Below are 19520 nucleotides of genomic sequence, written 5' to 3'. Positions count from 1 at the left end.
TATATTTTTCTCTTCATTGATGATAAGGATTTATGTGCACGTATCTTTTCAGTTTTCTCTTCCACGTACATGCACCATGCGCTTAATTATCAGCAAATTTCAAAGTGCACTCAACGTGTAATTTGTTTGTCATTCAAGTTAATTTTGATCGTCCTTCAATTTAATTTACTAGTTCAAAACTAATCATCCGCGAGCTTAATTCTTTTTCTTTTTTTTTTTTGCATAGTTCGGAAGACCAGAATCTTTTCAAACCGAGTTCTCGAACTCAAAAAACGTCAAGCATTTTTATTGTGCTTTAAAATTGATTCACGGGTTAGCTCTGAAAGTAAGTTTTAGCAACTAAGAATGAGATAGTAATTAATAACACCATACCACGACGGTATTACTCGACGACATACATTTAATTTGGTTTCTACGAATCTCACCAATACGCCAAATACTCAGTCTTAAATTTTTCCTTTAAGGGCCCGTTCCGGAACCGAAATAAGAACTTATTTTTTGTCTAATAAGAAGCCTTGTTCAGGAAAATAAGAAGTTTGGAACTTATTTTGGAAGAATTTATATAGGTACCGACTGGCCGAGGAGGGAAATCGTACCGACGGCCGCGCCGGGCCGTCTCCGGCCACCGGACGGCCGATCCGTGCCGTCCAAAAATTCTAAAAAAAAAAATCAAGGGGGCCTTCGCAGGAATTAACGGCATCCGAGGTGTGTAGGGTGCTCGGATCAGGCACCCTACACACCTTGGATGCTGTTAATTCCCACGAGAGCCCCCTCGGTTTTTTATTTTAGAATTTTTGGACGCCTCGGATCGGCCGTCCGGTGGCCGGAGATGGCCCAGCGAGGCCGTCGGTATGATTTCCTTCCGCCGGCGCCCATTCTCATAGCAACAGTCTTATTTTTTGTATAAGGCAACTTCAAGCTAAAAAATCATGTGTTTACGCAAATAATTTTCTTATCACTATAGATCTTGTTTGATAGATCTCATTGAGATCTTTAATACAGTGCAAAAAAATTTAATTTTTTTTTCCATTTACATTATTTTTGAGTTTGAAAATGTGAAAGAAACTTTTTATTTGGGTTTTGTGAAATGGTCCTTCTTATTTTTTTGAATGAGAAGTTTCAAAATAAGTACTTATTTTTTAAGAAGGTTTTCGGAACGGAGCCTAACTTAAAGAGAAACAATCAGAAGCTCTAGATAGTCAACAAAACAGCCCAAATTGATAATAGCACATAACCCATAAAAATAAAATAAAAAAACTAAAATCCCTACGTATGTACAATTCCCAATTGACTTCAACAAGAAATTCATTAGATGCCGGATACGGATCTACTTTTCGGATCAATATTCTTTCACTGTTCAAATTTCGAATGAACTCAATACTAACGAATGGGTCAACACATGAGCTGCCGTCCGCCCTTTACCAGACTCCCCAACACTCCATGACGATAGTCCCCGTGAAAAGTTAAAAGAGATGATAGACAGAAAAAAAAAAAAAATACTCCTACTCGATTGAGAGTTTCCTTCTACTCTCGGAGAATTGGAAGCTCCGCTGAATTTCTTGGCAAAACTATTAGCTTCGCACGAAAAGGTCAAGTAATTTAAGCGCGAAATAATAGCCCAAGAAGACCGCATAGCGCAGTGGATTAGCGCGTCTGACTTCGGATCAGAAGGTCGTGGGTTCGACTCCCACTGTGGTCGGCTAGCCATCCTATTTCCTTTTGTTATTTGTTTTATTACTCTACAAGTTTGAAGTTTCTCCAACTCATTATTGTGAAGGCCAAAATAATTCACCCAATTTCATAATTTCCTCAAACATTTAATAATTCAATTTTTTTTTCCTGTGTTAATCGGCAACAATTTTATTGATTATTGCAAAATAAAAACATTCAAAAAGGCCTCTCTGCAAACCCAACTTGGAAAATCCCCTTGCCAATATGTAATAATTCATTTAATAAAATTTTAAGGAGTTTGAAGATGAAGTTTTATTTTTTATTTTATTAAAAAATGATTTCTGCCTTTTTCCTTTTTTCTACGAACCCACTCCATTTACATCTTTTCGTGAAATATTTGTACACCCTCCGTCCCAAAAAGAACGACAATTTTTGAAATTCGTGTCATTTTAATCGCTTATATCTTTCAATTTATAATATTTTTCATGAGTTTGAAAACTTCGTATAATAGAATTAATCGAGAACTATCAAATAAGATCCATATTGCATATTTTTTGAGATCCATATTGAAAGATACAAGGAATTGAAATTGACATAGATAACAAGAATTGACATCCAATTTGTGATGAAGGGAGTATAACTTTTGGTGTAAAAGACAAAAAAGAAAAAGAAAAAAAAGAAGTGCATTAATCAGAAATGAGAGTATGAAAATCACTGCTCTTTTTATACCATTTGATAATTTGGGCTAGAATTTGAACTTTCCTCTGGCATCTTTTTTTCCCAACTAGTACAAGTAATAACGAATTACTATTTGTCTTCATGTTTCTATGAATACGAGCATTTTTAACTTTCTTTTGCTTATGACTCAATCCAAAAAGAAAAAGAAGAAAAAAAAAAAAAAACATGCTTAAATCACCCTACGGTATTTTTTGTTGGATGAATGAGTCCCGATTTATTTTTTAGACGGGCACATGTCTCTCTTCATTTTATTTATCGGTACATCCATCTAATTTCAGAGTAACCGAGGTACAAAAGAATGGATAAACAAATTTGATCGATTTATGGGATAATTAGGAACACCATAACGCGATGATATCATATATTACCCAATGTACATTTAATTTGGTTTGTAAGAATATCACCGAGATGCTGCATATCCGGTTCCTTAACTAAAGAACGCTCTAAAGTTCTTATCTAATCAACAAATGGCTAAAAATCCCTCATGTATGTACAACCTCCAAATTGATTTCAACAAGAAGATCCAATTGATAGTGGATACGGATCTATTTTTCGGGTCAATATTTCTTTGCCCCTTGATTTTCGGGCAAACCCGATACAAACGGGTGGGTCAGGAGCTGAGCCGCCGTCCACCTCTTCCCCGACTCCTTCTCAAGACAACACCCGATGAAGCTCCGGAACTCCGCCGACGCGCTCTCCGGCAGCCCCGGCGGCTCCCCGAAACATATCGCGCACATCAGCGTTGCCCAGTCGGGTCTCTGGCCCGACTCCAGGAACGGGAAGCGACCCATGTAGAGCTCCATCAACGTCAACCCGAAGCTCCATATGTCCCCGGCGTACCCGTCGTAGTTCCCCCCGTAAGCTTCCGGGTCGAACCGCTCCGGGCTCATGTACGCGCACGTGCCGACGTACGACTTGCACGGGTCAAGCGTGCGGCGCATAATCTTGCTCACGCCGAAATCCGCTATCTTCACCTCCATCTTCTTGTTTACCAGGAGATTCGCCGGCTTGATGTCCCGGTGCACGATCTTGCGCGAGTGGAGGTAGTCGAGGCCGCCGAGGATCTGCCTCGCCGCGGCGGCGATGGCGTCCTCGGAGAAGGTCCCGGCGGTTTTCAGGAGGCAGTCTAGAGTCCCGGCGTCCATGTACTCCAGCAGGATAGCCACGTCGCCGTTCGGCTTCTCGAACGTGCCGTGGGACTGGACCACGTGCAGGGAGTCCGTGGCGCGGCGGAGGATTTCCAGCTCGAGGAGGACCTGGCGGTGGAGGGCGGGGTCGAGGTTGGTGCGGACTAGCTTGAGGGCGTAGGTTTTGGAGGTGTGCTTGTGGCGGACTTTGTAGACCGTGCCACCGTTGCCGTGGCCGAGGACTTGAAGCTTCTCGAAGTCCGCCGCAGAGGCGGTAGCGGAGGAGTGGGAGGTGGTGGTGGGAGGGAGGGGTAGAGGGAAGCGCGGGAGGATATCCTGTGAGGGGAGTTGGAGACTCAGATGGCGACGGTCTCGTACTAAGGCCATTTGAGATTGTGCGTAAACTGACCCGAATAGCTCGGACAGTTATAAGAACTGTCGGAGGATAGAGAGAGAGAGAGGAGGGTAGAGTATTTGGTTATATGAGTAGCTTTATATTATATACAGTGGAGACTGGAGAGAGATGGGGGGATGGATGGAGGATAAAAGTGGGGGTGGGGGGAAGGAGAGGGGAGCAAGTGGGATAAGTGACGTCTGTGAGTGAGAAGGACGGTGGATTCGTGGAAGGGGGGAGTGGTGGTGGTGGGCCGCAAGCCATAGACGCCATGCCTAACGTGGGGTTTGTTTTTGGTCGCCTTTTGTGTAAAGTTCAGTGGTTATATGTCACACGTGATAGAAATGGCAATAGTTTATAGTAGCTTTTCTTTTGATCATAATCTCCTACAAGCTAGCAGCCATCTATGGAAGCTTTGGGGGCTAATTATTCAGCGCTCCCAAAGTATACTTTCTTTTCGGTTTACGTATGGACAACGTGTTATGACTCGATACGATTTTGACGCAAGAAGTCATGGGACAAATAACATGACTGGCCAATGACTAGCATGAAATCTGCTTGCTGAAAAGAAGCTCCGACAGAGAAGATAACAGGTTCTTTGTGAGGGGAGACAGTATCCTTCCGAAGTAGTATTAAATAATTTTCCCTACAAGGGAAAATTACTCCATGAGTAGCAGAAATTGGGCACCCACGTACCTTAGGGGTGCAAAAGATGATTACGGAGTGGTTGTTAATGATGGAGTGTTGAGTATGAGAGATGACGTAAGTTCCATGATTACTATCTCAATCCTAGCTTTTAATAAAGTGGGTGGGGCCTGGGGCCGGCCCGCTACCGCCCCACCACGGATTGTGATTTTACGAACATCTTATATGTATTAAATATTGATAATTGATTTTGAAACTTCATTTTTTATTTTATTTTTTATAATCATGTTTCAATATTTGTCTTTTAGTTTTTAAAATACACATGACAAGAATATTAAAAGAAAAATATAAGCATTACCTGCCAACATCTTTCGGCCAATATGGGAAGAAAGCCACGACAAATATACAATTCAAACTGGAGCAGTTTGGGTATTGGTTTTCATTTCAGGCATTACGCCCAAACAGGTTAAATTCTTGATTCCACCTGGCTAGTATGTATAAACTCGGCTCGTTTACAGAGACTCCTTGAATAAATTAACAGGTCTCGACTCATTTACCAACAAGCCGAGCACGGAAAACTAGAAAGCTCGGCTCTGCTTGGTTTGTTTGCATTCCTATCTACAACTCCTCTCAGTGGTACTTAAACATAAAATTAATTAGTAAATACTCCTACAATAAATATTTTACATAAAATAAGTAGGTAGCAAACTCTTCGTAGTTAGTGCAGGCACTGTGTAAGCGTCGGTTTGTGTTTATGGCATGGGTGCATGAGGAAATTTGGGTGCCGGGCCGAATACCACATGGTGGTAACCGTCGGTGATTCGGACCGTCCAAATATGTTTTGGATGACTCATAATACTTATTTCTATCTCTTTCCTTACCCCACCACTCTCTCTCTCACACATCTTTCTCTTTTCCTAAAATTCGAACTGTCAAAAACACATTCAAACGACTACGATCATCGACGAGTACCATGTGTATAGTACCTACCCGGCATCCAAAAACTTCAAGAGCAAGCATACAATATCTAGACTTGTGTATTTGTAAGGAATTTTGAGTATCCTGTACAACTTGTTTAATACCGTTGGGTTTGATGTCATGAATAGTTTTTTCATTTCAAGTTGTATTATTATTTCACGGGCGGTTCCAGGAATACCTAAAAAAACATCTAAAAAAATACTAAAAACATAACGCATTTTACTATTTCGTTTTCACAAACAAAAAATTTTCAGCGCTCCGGAAGTATACTTTCTCTTCGGTTTACGTATGGACAACGTGTTATGACTCGATACGATTTTGGCGCAAGTAGTCATGGGACAGATAACATGACTGGCCAATGGCTAGCTTGAAACCTGCCTGCTAAAAAAAAGCTCCGACAGATAGGATAACAAGTTCTTTGTGAGGGGAGACAGTATCCTCCCGAAGTAGTATTTGAATAATTTTCCCTAGGAGAGGAAATTGCATGCGTAGTAGAAATTGGGCACCCGCGTACGTCAGGGGTGCAAAAGATGATGATTAGTTGTTAATGATGGAGTGTTGAGTTTGAGAGATGACACGTAAATTCCATCAATAAGATAAAATTAGGGCCCGTTCGGACAAATAAGCCACAGTGGCTTATTTTTTGTCCTTATTCAAATTTTTTTCGTATCACTTGGCTTATTGTCATTTTTTGGGGATTATTGCATCCTCACGACAAGAGGAATCTAAAAAGTAAAAAATTTTGACCGAAATCCAATTTTTTTTGAATAAAGACAAAAAAATTGGCTTATTGATTTACTTTCGTCTTTATTCAAAAAAAATTGGATTTCGGTCAACATTTTTTACCTTTTAGATTCCTCTTGTCGTGAGGATGCAATAATCCCCCAAAAAATGACAATAAGCCAAGTGATACGAAAAAAATTTGAATAAGAACAAAAAATAAGCCATTTTGGCTTATATGTCCGAACACCCCCTTAGTTACAACCCGGATCATATTTTGACATATGAATAGACTATAGTCGTTATAATAAATAAATTTTGTGGTGTAATGGTATTTAATTATACACTACATTAAAATTTAGACTACTACTATCTCAATACTTGCTTTTAAAAATGTGGGTGGGGCCAGCCCACTACAGCCCGCCACTGATCGTGATTTTGCAAACATCTCATACTAGTAAGCATTGATAATTGATTTTGATACTCTATTTTTTCATAACCACGCTTCAATATTTGTTTTTTAATTTCCAAAATATACATAACATGAAAACTAAAAAAAAATATTGAGTATAGTTATAAAAAAAAATAGAGTGCCAAAATCATTGTGCTAAACGTTATCTGCCAACAAATTAATTAGATCTTTCGGACAATATAGAAAGAAAACCACGCCCAATGAACAAGTCAAACTGGAGCAGTTGGGGAACATGTACATGCCTTGCATTTGATAGAATGCCTCGATTGTTTGGCGTTCTAAGTATATGTATCTTCTATGATTGGAAGATTTCTTCTTCTTTTTTTAATCGGCGAAAAAAGAGATTTTATTAATTAATTGAAAGGATTACAATAGATTAAAAGGCATGCAATAGTGAAATCACATCACAACACGAGGAAAGCATCCCAACGAGGTTGGCACCCAAACTCCGTGAGAATCATTTGACGTTCGAGCCTAAAAGGTTGAGGATGACAAGTGATCAACCCAACAACCCAAAAAAACAAAAAAAAAACAAAAAAACCAAAGATCCCAATATATGATTCGAAGATTTCTAGATATACATCCATTGTGCTACTATTGTGACCTTGATTGGTTGGACTTTATTCATAAGGCACCTATATGTTATAGCATCCAATGCTTCTACAATAGTGAAAAAGTTTAGCACTCTTGCGGTACAACTTCTACACACTCTGATCAGGAAGGTCTGGAATTCGATTCTCTATAAGGTGAGTATCCTAAAGCAAGTGGGGAGCCGTACCAAGTGTGGCTGCTCTACCTCTCCTGGAGATTTGGGTTGCACAATCGCATCCCATTTAGCGGCTTGGTTGTAGGATAACTAACCTATCCAATTACTACCAAACCCACTGCCCGCAACTAGGGCTGCAACGGACCGAGCTACTGGCGAGTAGTTCGAGCTCAAGTTTTAGATTTGTGTAGTAAATGAGCTGAACTCAACACTCTAAAACTCTGCTCGCGGCTCCCATCCAAGGTCGGAAGTGTGTATGTATATATATATATATATATATATATATATATATATATAGACAGAGAGAGAGAGAGAGAGAGAGAGAGAGAGGTGGGATTTTGCATAAATAAAGTATAGCTGGCACTGTGTAAGCGTCGGTTTGTGTTTAGTATAACTTCATGGCATGGCATGGATATCGATATCCAGACTTGTGTGGTTGTAAGGAATTTTGAGTATCCTACACAACTTGTTTAATACTAGAATTTTTTTAGTACCGGGTGGGCACGGGCCGCGTGGTGTCGAGTACGTATTTCGGCCGTCTAAATGTGTTTTGGATGACCCTGATTTGTTTGGGTTTGAGGGGTGTTTTGATAATTTAATACTAAAAAATTATCCAAACATATCTGGGCCGTCCAAAATACGTTTGGACGGCCGAGATCGTGCTCGACACCACGTGACCCGTGCCCACCCTGCACTGAAAAACTTCTCGTTTAATACCGTTGGGTTTGATGTCATGAATAGTTTTTCCCTTCCAAGTTGCATTATTATTTAAAGTGATAATGCCAAAACGTGAACAAGTTGTGATTTGTCAAGTAATATCATTTTCTGTTTGGGCCCATATATATCCTCTCAGAGAACAGTGTGATATGGACACGAACTCGTTTACGGGTAGCGATGCAGATGCAAATGTTGTAACAGGGTGTTCAAGAATTATCTTGCTTCTATTATCTTTACTAACCGGTCACGTATACACAAATTTTCATAAATTAGTGCGGAAAGTGAGATAAAAATGCCGGGGATGTTAAAAGTATGAGTGTCGATAAAAAAGAAAGAAAGTAAATACATATGATTTTACAGTCATTCTTGACGAATTTTATTTTTGCACACAGAGTATTACTCAATATTAAATCGATAGCACTGACAGTTTTGGGGAATGGGGGAGTATAGTCTTTCATGCCAAATGGATTGTTGTTAATAGAGGAATTAAAAGGCCAGAGTACGAAAAAGAATAAGCAGATAGCATCCCAAGTGTTTTAAGAAATAGAAGCACAATCTTACCATGAATAAATACATTCCACGCTCTGATAAAAAAAAAAAAAATACACACACACACATTCCGCACTATGAACAAATCTCAGTCGTCCATCCATTCATTGTTAAGATGAAATTTGAGCAGTCCATTCGGATGGGAGTTATCCTTTAGGGGACAACAGGGTTCCCGGGTTCCACACTAGAAGGTCGAATAAGAAAACTTTAAAAGTAATTTAAAACCTTAAGCCGAAGTTGGGAGGAACTCATACCAACCGATTTTAATTACACATTTATGCATAACAGTGGCAAGGAATCTTCCTTCAATTTAAAAAAATCTGAAAGGTACCTTTGTAATTTGTAAAAATCAAATTGACACAAATCAGAAACATTGGGGGTTTGTTCGGAAACCAAGAAAGGAAAAGAAAATAAAGGTAAGTTTTAAGATTCTCTTTTCTGCAAACACTATAATAATTAGCACAAACATACAAGTGGATGTGTTGGCTTCACACAATGTACCACTAATGTGTGGAGCCTACACACCTACGTGAGTATGCTATTTGAGCAAGTGTTTCGTGATTTTAGAATTCCCATTAAAAGTTTTCCTATCCCTTATTTGATTTTAGAGGAAAAAGAAGAGAAAAATGACCAATTAGAATATTAGGAAAATTAAAATCTTCTTCCACTTTCCTTAATCATTACTCCTTCCGTAGGAGTGTTCAAGAAAATCACTCGAACCGTAAAATCGGTCCGATCCGGGCCGAACCGTTCTATTTGGTCCAGTTCTGCGATTCTTCAGCTAGGTTATGGTTCCAAAAAACTAAGAACCGCTAATTTTAGTTCGGTTACTGGTTCTTAATTAATGAACCGTGGTTAGAACCGAACCGAACCGTTTAAAACTAAGATAAATATAGAAATACACATGTGTGTGCAATTAAATATGTATTTGAATTTGGTAAGTTAATCTTTTCCTTCCTAAACTTAATTTATTTAGAGATGAAATATCATTTGTTAGGAAAACCTTTATTTTCTTCATTCCTTTCCTATTCCAGCAGATTATCTTCTTATTTCTTTAATTTTATGAGTTCATATTTTGTAAATAAGTGTTTGGATGCTTATTGGATAGAACCAGAACCAAACCAAAACCGGACCGGTCTTGCGGTTTAGTTTTGGTTAGGTTCTATGCATATATTGGTTAGGTCCTGGTTCCCAATTTTCTAGAACAGTTTGAAATGGTCCGGTTACTGATTTTCTAGAGAACCGGACCAATCCGGACTGTGTACACCCCTAGGACCTTCCATCCTAATTTTTGCAAATTAGCATTTTTTTTTCCCAAAAAATTGTCCTTGTATCAAAACTAAATGGATAATAGATAAAAAAAATTCTATTTTACCTTTTCATTTTTAAATTAATAGTATGAAAAAAGTAAGAAAACGTTACGATTGAAAGGTAAAAAGAGAATAATAAGTTTTCACAAGCGCAATAATTGTGTTCCCTGAATTAGTTGGAATTCTAAAAAAGTGACTAAAAAATGGGAACAAAGGGAATATTTTCCTTTTGCTCGCTTTCCACAAGTTCCAAACAGAGGGCATGTTGGATGAAATTGGTCAAAGTAAGTTGTTTAGGAACCAAAATGACACAAGAATCATAGTTTATGCTTTGTTTGGAAGTTGAAGATAGTGAGAAAAAACGAAGAGAAAGGAAAATGAGAGAAAATTGAGAAGAAAATGAGAGGAAAATGATACATTTCAAGATTTTTCTATTTTCTCTCCAAATCAAACAATGGGAGAGAATTTTTTTCAATGTTTCCTTCCTTTCTCATTTTTCTCAAATTCCAAATAATGCCTTAGGGCCTGTTTGAAATTTAGAGAAAAGAAAAGAAAAGAAAAGAAAAAAAAGGAAAGGAAAGGAAAGCAAGGAGGAAAATTCTTCCTATTTTCCCTTTTGTTTCCTCTCAAACTTCTTTTCCTTTCGAGTTTTTTTTTTCTTTTTATCCACCAAATTATTCACATTTTTTCTACTTAGTCCTTAAACTATCAATTTGACAATTTCATCCCCTCAACTATCATATCGTTACTTTCTTAGTTCAATAGATAACGGAAGTTAGGAATATGGACAGAAAATGCCATGTAAGGCCTGTTTAGGACTCTATAGAGCATATATTTGATTATGAGAGCCTTATAGATAAAAATTAATTATGACCTTTTAGGATAAAATGATCAGAAAAATAAGACATTCGCATCGGTTTCAACAGATTGAAAATTGGAATACTTAATTTTGTAACCATATTTTTTAGTATATAAACCTTCTAAAAAAATTAAGTGCTCGAATTTTCAATTCGTTTTGAACAGTACGAAGATCTTATTTTTCTGATCATATTATTCTAAAGAGTCATGATTAATTTTTATATCTAGGGCTATCATAATTAAATATATGTTTTTTTTATTTTGGACCATTTAGAGCAAATACTTGATTATGAGAGTTCTAGAAAGAAAAATTAATTATAACTTTTTAGCATAAAATGATAAGAAAAATAAGATCTTCATACCGATTTATACGGATTGAAAATTAGAGCACTTAATTTTTAACCATATTTTTAATATATAAACAGTCTAAATTCTATATAAAGAACTCAAATATTTAAAAAAAAAAAATGTATGTGTCAGTTTCTATAAAATGCCATGTAAAATTCTAATATATAAACATTGTAAAAAAATTTAAAGCTTTAATTTTCATTTTGTTTGAACCAACTGGGAAGGTTTTATTTTATTTTTTTATCATTTTCTCCTAAAGGGTGATAATTAATTTTTAACTCTACAGCTCTCATAATCAAGTATCTGCTTTACGGAGTCTCAAATAGAGTCTTACATGACATTTTTCGTTCAAATTTTTAATTTCCATTTTTTCTTGAACTAAGTAGGTAATAGTATGATAGTTGAGGGGATGAAATCATCAAATTAATAATTTAAAAATTAAATAGAAAAAATATGTATAATTTAGGGGATAAAAAGAAAAAAAACTCATTCCTTTCTTTTCCATACTTCCCAAATAAAGCCTTTAGGGACCGCTTTGATATTTTACCCAAATTCGCTCTAGTCGGTCTCAAATTCATTTCGCAACCTTCAACTTACAGTCATCGCATAAACGTGACCAGCACCACCATCGTCGCCTGCTGCAAAAAACATGGGTCTCTCTATCCTCTTTCCGTGAACCTCAACGCAAAATTCGTGACAGACCTTCAAGAATTATCGCCACCCGCTTTCGCCCATTCTGCTATCTCGTTCCCCTCATGACCCATTCCGTGCATATATGCACGTAGATTGAAACCCCATTTCAACGCCCTTGTTTTGAAGCTTTTTCTCTGTCCAGGTAAATTTCTTTCTCCGATAGGCATTGAGAGATAATTATCTTGATGGGTTTTTCTCGAGTATGTTAAGATCCGTCGTTTGAATTGTTTTTTTTTTCACCTGGTTGTTTGCATTTTTGTGTTGCCCTAAATTGAACCTAGATGAGTCGTTATGCATCCTTATGTTTGGATTTGATATTCGAAGGTGGTCAGTTAATTGGGTTTCCAAGTATTGATTCTTTTATTTCTGCGTAAGCTGGGCCGAACACCTGATTTACCCGGAAAAAAAGGTTTATCATATTCTGTTGTGGCCCTTGTAGGTCAGAAGGTATTTCCTACTATCACTCGTCATTGGTCACAAATATCAGTTGCGGTATGCCTATAGGTAAATGTATATTTTATTTTCTCTGGTCCTTTCCGCAAATTTGGGCTTGAAGAGAGCAAATACATGATTAGAAGCTCCATTTCATGTGAAGCACTTCAATAGGAAAACCCAAAATGTGAGCAAAATTTTGAGGAAATGATCACTAATGGAATAGTGGTTTTGAAAAACTTGTAAAGGACTGGAGAGGAATTTGAGGGTCCTTAAAAAAAGAAGAAGCAAATTTAAGGTTTGAGTCAAGATTTGGGTTCGGGCTGGACATGCTCTAGCTGAATCTTCGATTTCTGTTGAATATTTGGATACTAAGGAGATAGGGCTCCCATGCAGTCTTCCAGTTGTGAAAATACACAAATAGCTCTTCCCTACCCCATTGCATTAACATACACGCACATGCTATTAAGTTGTAGCACACAGTAAAGATAAAGTAAAATGTAATAGTTGGTTAATGTGATGCCATTCTTGGTTGCTGATTTTTAAATGGGAACAGCAGTTAGCCCAACTTCTGATGCTTTCCTCTTGGCATATTCTTTTATGTTATGCATGCTTAATGTTTGTGCATTTTGTATCTTGTTTAAGTGATTCTTTGAAGTAGAGTTGGCTTCGGATGCAGCTTTTGTATCTAGATTAAATGCAGTCTTGAGTAAGAGCTGTCATGTAGATATACTTAGAAGCAGATGTGGATTACCCTCTACTATGTTCCTTTTTATCTTATGGTTCTATTGAAAATATTTTCTCCGGAATCAGCTTCATTCCAGGTCGTTAATACAGATCTATTACTTCTTTTAGACAAGGTTATATCACACAATTGACGTTTTCTGGATGCAGAATAATATTTAACTTGTACATAAATTCAGGGATAATTGATCTGTCTTAATAACAGAAGGGATCAGGAGTTTTTAATTTTTTTATGTAAGATTTGTTTAGCAGTTAATACTTTCTTGTGAGAGAAGTCCATCTTTCCCGGAAGCATATCCTGTTTGGTGTCGAACGTGTATCTGTTAGCAATGTTTATTAAACAAAAATGAATCATAGTGGAATCAAGACCAACATTACTCAAAAATCTAATCATGGAATTCAGTCATTCACATGTACAATTAGTTGACATCATTAAACATTAATTCCCTCTTAGTGTACTCTTATACAGATAAAATTGCTTTTCTAGTAATCGTGTTGACATTGACTTGAGTTATGGCCTAGTTGGCATATGTTTGTATGCATTTAGCCATGAAGTTGTTAGACTCCTCACACCTGATGTTATAGCATGTTTTCCAAATATTGCTGCATGAAAAAGCCTATTGCTAAACTGTCATTTATCATACTATAAAAATCAAAACATTAATCTTGTCAATCACGTTTATTTATGCTCCCAGTAAATTCATGAGGAGAACAACACATCAAAATGTCGCATCACGAGGTCCAGACCTATGGCCTATTAGGAAGGCCCTTACATTGTCTGATGTGGATATCACTCATCCGTTCCTCACTCTACCTCGCCAACCAGTTGAGGATCATATTGTCGTGCATTTGGCCCCACAAGATCGGGACCATTTAAGAAACTTAGAGCATGTAATTGTCAATGCCCAAGATGATGATACTGGCGACACGTATATGATGAAGCTGAAGTGGCGTGGGAGTTACTATAACCTAATTGGGAAATGGGGCACAATTGTTCGAGGGAAGGGACTTGTTGTTGGGAGGGAAATCAAAATACGCTGGCGTAACGAGTGCTTACACTTCTCCGTTTCACCACAGCAGGACGTTGTAGTACCCCAAAGGCAGATTGTTGCAGCACCACAAGAGCAGCAACAATGGCCTATTAAAAAGGTCTTGACTTTTTCTGATGTGGATACCAATCACCCATTCCTCCCTTTGCCTCGCCGATCAGTTGAAGATCATATTCTTATGCATTTGACACATCAAGAACGAGAACATCTGAGAAATGAAGAGCCACTAAATGTGAATGCTATAGATTACGATACTGGTGATGTGTATCTAATGAAACTGAAGTTGCGTGCCAATTATTATAACCTTATTGGGAACTGGGGAAAAATTGTTCGACGGAAGGGACTTGGTGTGGGGAAAGAGATCAAAATACGGTGGGCGAACAAATGCTTACACTTCTCAGTCCCACCAGAGCAGCATGTTGGAGTGCCCTTACTGCTGGATCAATGGCCTATTAAGAAGGCACTAACATTGTCTGATGTGGATATAAATCATCCATTTCTCACTTTGCCTGGAAAAGCGGTTGAAGATCATATTCTTATTCATTGGTTGCCGCAAGTACGTGAGCAGCTGATAATTGATCGGCAAGTCAATATTAATGCTCAAGATTTTGATACGGGTGATCATTATGCAATGAAGTTGAGGTGGCGTGGGAGTTATTATAATCTTATTGGCAAATGGGGCACAATTGTTCGAGGGAAGCGACTTAGTGTAGGAACAGAGATTAGGGTATGCTGGGATAATGGATGCCTTCTCTTCTCAGTTCCGCAGTGATATAGGTACCAACGATGTATAGGAAAATATCTCAACCAAAATTATATTGGTCAGTTGATGCCTTCATCTCTTATTTAATTTATTTGTTTTGCTCTTTTTGATGTATCCTGTGCACATCTATGGTTTGTGATCGGGTTTGGGTTTTGGGTGTGGGTGCATATTGTGGGATCAGACCCGCTAAACCTCTAATTGAAGGGTACATGATCTTGGGAAAAAGAGTCCTATCCAAAAAACATAAATTTATATATGCTCCGTCCCTTGTCATTAGTCCTTCATTCCGATTCAGAGTATCGCGAAACATTTGCCCTTTTTGAAAATTCAAAGAGAAAAATGCTCAAATGTCCGACAGTAATCCTAAGAAAATTGATTAGAAGTAGTTTTAGAAATGGGGATAAGGGAAAGTGTCTCCTTATGGGTGAACAAATCCATCCCGATTCTTTAACCGAGGACCTCTTGGAAATAAGTCTCTATTACCATGATAGATAACCATCATCTAAAAGCTTAAACAATCCGAATATGAACCGACCAATGCATGTCAAGCTGTAACAAGGCATATTACAAGCCACTTCTATGCTAGTAGTTTTAATAATTTTTCCTTTTTTGGGGCAGACTTGTCTTTATTTTTGTTTGTTTGGCGTTGACCTTTTCATACCAGTAAAATGTGGTAAGTTGGTGTTCCAAATTGTTCCATCTACCACGAAGTTTCAAGTATAACTTGATTTCTTCCCTATTGCAAGTGCCATTCAAGTATGCTTGGGACAGCCTGGGGGCAACTTTGGGGCTTTCATGAGTTGCAGTACTTGTATATGTAATTCAGTTCAATGTTCTGTACTTATGTTGATAGTACTACTTAGAAAGGATTCTATGCTCATGTTGTGGAGTTGGATGTCAATTGGTCATGGTCAAACTAAGAATCTTGGTTCATGTCTCTGCAATGTAAACGCTGACCATCAGGCTCCAACAGTGAAGAGTGGTTTCCTTTCTGAGAAAATTGTTTAGAATCGAAGAACCTCTGTCAATTCCTGTTTCATTCCTACAAACTGTGAAGAGTGGTGTGAAAGGAAGGTAGGCCACTGCCCACCTATATGAAATTCCACGCTGCAAGATGGACATCTGCCTCCAACTCTTCCCTCAAATCAGTTTCTCATTCTACTAACCTTCAGCTTTCACTCATTTATTTAAACCCATATTCACAGTTGTAGTAACCACAAAATAGGAGACTCGGGATAAAAGGCAGACCTGCAGATTGAAGAGCTATCATTGTTACTACGAATATAATTGTTATTGTTTGTGGCCATGGTGCAGTGAAATTATGTTATTCAACATCAGCTGTTCGTTGGCTTCGGCCATAGTAGGTAACTTTCCTTTTTTTACTTTTAGGTTTCCAATTATCTTCACACACCTTTTCGTTGGATGTTTTTACATTGCAACTTGAACAAGACATTAGGAAGTGGTGTAGGATTTGCACAAGGGATATTTATCTACTTAATTGTCACACAGGTGACAGGACCACTCATGTTTCAGTTGCTGAGCCAACCAACTGCAGTGGGTAAGCCCAAGAACGAGTCTACTTGCTGAGCTATTACCTCAGCCAGCTCGACCGACAACGTGGTTTTTGATTGAAAGGTTATTCACTAAAACCTTTCTCTTTAGTTGATGCTATATGTCATCATATTGGAAAGGCAGTTCGTGGTTTTAGTTTCCTTAATTTTCTCTCTTTGTAATCAGTTTTGGAAAGGGAGTTCATTATGTTAGTATACTTAATTCCCTTCTCTTTATTTAGTAAGATTTGGACTTGGAAGTCTTCTCCAGAGGGTTGTCTATGTAATGCAAGAGCATTATATTATAGAGTAGCTGCCAACTGAATTAGCAACATCATGGGAGTGTTACATTTCATGCTTTGAGGTTATTGAAGGAACAAAGTTGATGTCACTATTGAACTCTCAATACTCTCTTATGGCTTTTAATCCTCAACTGATCAGGGTTAAAGGGTGATGATTCCCCACTACGTCATAAGGATTCTTTTTGAAAACACTAAGCTAGCTGAGGTGTTATCCAGTTGTCTATGCTGTCACACCAAGCTGTGGTATTTGAGCAATTCTGCGTTACCCAATAGACTTTGCTTCTCCATAGAGACATATGCTCGGAGTTCCATGTGCCATGAGATGTCAACTGACTTGTTTGACACACACATTGACAATGTACCCCGGCTCATGTAGTAGCTATCTTTCTTCTAAGGAATCTCATTTGAGTGTGAGTCAGAAAATCAGAAAACTTGTTAGCTTGGAAAGAAAAGAAAAGGAAGAAAGAGTTAAAGAAACGGTATTAGTTTTACTACCAAATGCCTTTTTATTTTCTCCCATTTCTTTGCAAGCAATTTTTAACTGACGTGTTGGCTCGTCATTGTAACTTTACGCGAATTACTGCCTGTATATCTCTTTCTGTTTTTTGTTGTGAAACTGAAAACTGCCTGTATACTTCCAACTTAACTAACACGGTTTCATGATTTTGAGCTAGGCAACTCGAGTGTCATTGCAAGCCCTATGGTGCTTCAGAGCTGCTTGTTCATATTGAATTGATTTGTTATATTCAAAGTAAAAATTGTATAAAAGCTCGGGAATCATGGACATTTGCAGAAATCAGTTTTGTGATTGGAAGGACGTTAGCCTACGCAAGCTCAATGCTCCTCTTAGATTGTAAGCACATATTTGCTTCCTATGAAGCATGGACACCTCTAGAGGTCGACGTATTGCAGTGTTGGACACGGGGACACGTATGAGAATGTGGCATGTCCCATAATTTAATTTAAATTTTTTACAGGGACACGGGGGGACACTGCGAGGGTCAAAGTGTATTTTTAAAAAAAAAATTGGGGGTCAAATTGTAATTTTTAAAAATTTTGGGGAGGGAGGTTCAAACTGTAATTTTTCAATTGGGTTGTTTTGAACTTATGGATGTCTTGTTTTGTTTAAATGATATTGGAACTATAGATTTTTCGTTTTGTCCACATTTTGCCATTTAAACTTGGGAAAAAATTGAAAAACAAATATAAATAAGTATACACGTGGAGTGTCCTCCGTTGTTCCGTGTTCCCATTTTTTTAGAATTCCCGTGTCTCTGTGTCCGTGTCCGTGCATCATAGTTTGCTTGTCATTCCATGCAAGTTTCGTGCAAACAAATAGTTTTCATTTCTTTTTACTTCAACTTTTGTATACTTGTTTACTTATCAGTAAGTTTGCTAGCTGCAACCCTTAATCTTTAGCCCCTTGTAAAACAACCCATGTGATGCATTTCAGCTCCAAGAAATTGGCAGTTATCATCTGAGGCCGTTGAGATAATTCCCAAATAGTGGAAGCAGACAATTGGTAGAATAAGACCCAGTTCCTGTTAATAAAAAGCGAACAAGACCCAAGTTTCCAGATATTACACGCGATGCATTAATAGTGGTGTTTGATGAAGCACACTTTAGACGATTGTGCGGCTATTGTTGGCTGAAAAGTGTTGTAAGTTCCACCATTTTAAGTGCGAGAAAGCAAACAGTGGAAGTGTGGAACGAAGTGTTGAAGATGTGAAGAGCTGGTTGTCTCTTGACTCCAAATTTACTTCACCCAAACCCATTAGTTTCTTCTTTGGCATCAGCTCTCCCCTTCTGTTTCCTGCTGTTCATTTTTCTGTCTATTGTTGTGTTACACACTATTCTAGTGGTTCATTGTGTGTTTAGCTGTCTATTTATAGAAACATACAATTTTGTCCTGAAGAGATTTTCCAGCATTAAACGTGCTACGTAACATAAGAACTACTCCGTAATACCAGTCTTGAGTAGATCTAGCTTCTTCAAAACCCAATCTCGAGTGGATTTGTTGGTTTTTGGCTATTGTTGCTGATGTTTTGAGGCTTTCTTTTTTTAAGTTGTATTTCTGTAAGGAGGAACATGGGTAACGTATTGTTCTTGTGAGCTTATTAATGTCTCCATGACTCCGTGTGATGCATTTTGTCAAAAAAGAACCCAAAATATTTTCTGGAGTGATGCTCATAACATTAAAAGAATGTTAAAAACTTGACGACGGTCACTTTACACCTTATGAAAATTTTTCTAATTATCCAGGGTATTCCAGTGCACCCACATTATGCTATCATCCTTGGGTTGATGTTGAATTCCCGACGTCATGAGTTCAGAGTATAGGAGCTTAATCACCTGAACAACTCTAAAATGTCTGTTTTGTTAAATTCGGAATTCTTGGAATATCGTTTTTCAGAGCAGTAAATTGGGCCATGGGAGTGATTTCTGTGATAGCTTATTACAGAGAAATTTCTGAGTGGGAAATAGGTGGCTTACGGCGTGCAAGGGGTGTTTTTGAGGGTCTTGGTGTCTTTGGATTGCGCGCGTTAAAATGTTATTGGATGGACTAACCGCTGCAATATTATCATTCGCGTGGATCTACGGCTGAAGCTCCCTTGATTTAGAGCAAGCAGGATTCTAAATTAAGAAATGAGTAACTATATATGTGCATTCGGTAGCCCTGTGTCCTTCATATTT

At 38.0% G+C, this 19520-nt stretch overlaps 2 protein-coding genes and 1 non-coding gene across 14 annotated transcripts; 2 read left to right on the top strand and 1 right to left on the bottom strand.

The window, feature by feature from the left end:
* The first annotated feature begins 1625 nt into the window (after positions 1–1625).
* On the top strand, positions 1626–1699 carry TRNAR-UCG (transfer RNA arginine (anticodon UCG)). Its single transcript has one exon. It is a non-coding gene; the product is annotated as a tRNA-Arg (tRNA).
* Positions 1700–2708: 1009 nt separating this feature from the next.
* On the bottom strand, positions 2709–4223 carry LOC131308318 (mitogen-activated protein kinase kinase 9). Its single transcript, XM_058335228.1, has one exon. The coding sequence runs from the start codon at positions 3921–3923 to the stop codon at positions 2967–2969; it is 957 nt and encodes a 318-aa protein (XP_058191211.1). The 5' UTR covers positions 3924–4223; the 3' UTR covers positions 2709–2966.
* Positions 4224–11820: 7597 nt separating this feature from the next.
* Positions 11821–18712, top strand: LOC131307752 (uncharacterized). 12 transcript variants are annotated; one of them, XR_009194224.1, is made up of 4 exons: positions 11821–12128; positions 13858–14988; positions 16484–16609; positions 16966–18712. XR_009194224.1 is itself a non-coding variant. In XM_058334419.1 (3 exons), exon 2 carries the CDS (start codon positions 13865–13867, stop codon positions 14981–14983), a length of 1119 nt encoding a protein of 372 aa, XP_058190402.1. In that variant the 5' UTR covers positions 11821–12128; positions 13858–13864; the 3' UTR covers positions 14984–14988; positions 16484–18712. The 12 variants fall into 12 exon arrangements, 1 of the variants encoding a protein (XP_058190402.1); XR_009194223.1 differs by adding an exon at positions 16289–16338 and having other exon boundaries at positions 16484–18712; XR_009194222.1 differs by adding an exon at positions 16180–16338 and having other exon boundaries at positions 16484–18712.
* The last annotated feature ends 808 nt before the right edge of the window (positions 18713–19520 follow it).

This window comes from Rhododendron vialii, chromosome 11a (assembly GCF_030253575.1).
Source record: "Rhododendron vialii isolate Sample 1 chromosome 11a, ASM3025357v1".
Lineage (NCBI taxonomy): Eukaryota > Viridiplantae > Streptophyta > Magnoliopsida > Ericales > Ericaceae > Rhododendron > Rhododendron vialii.
This window is presented reverse-complemented; position numbering and strand designations above follow the sequence as displayed.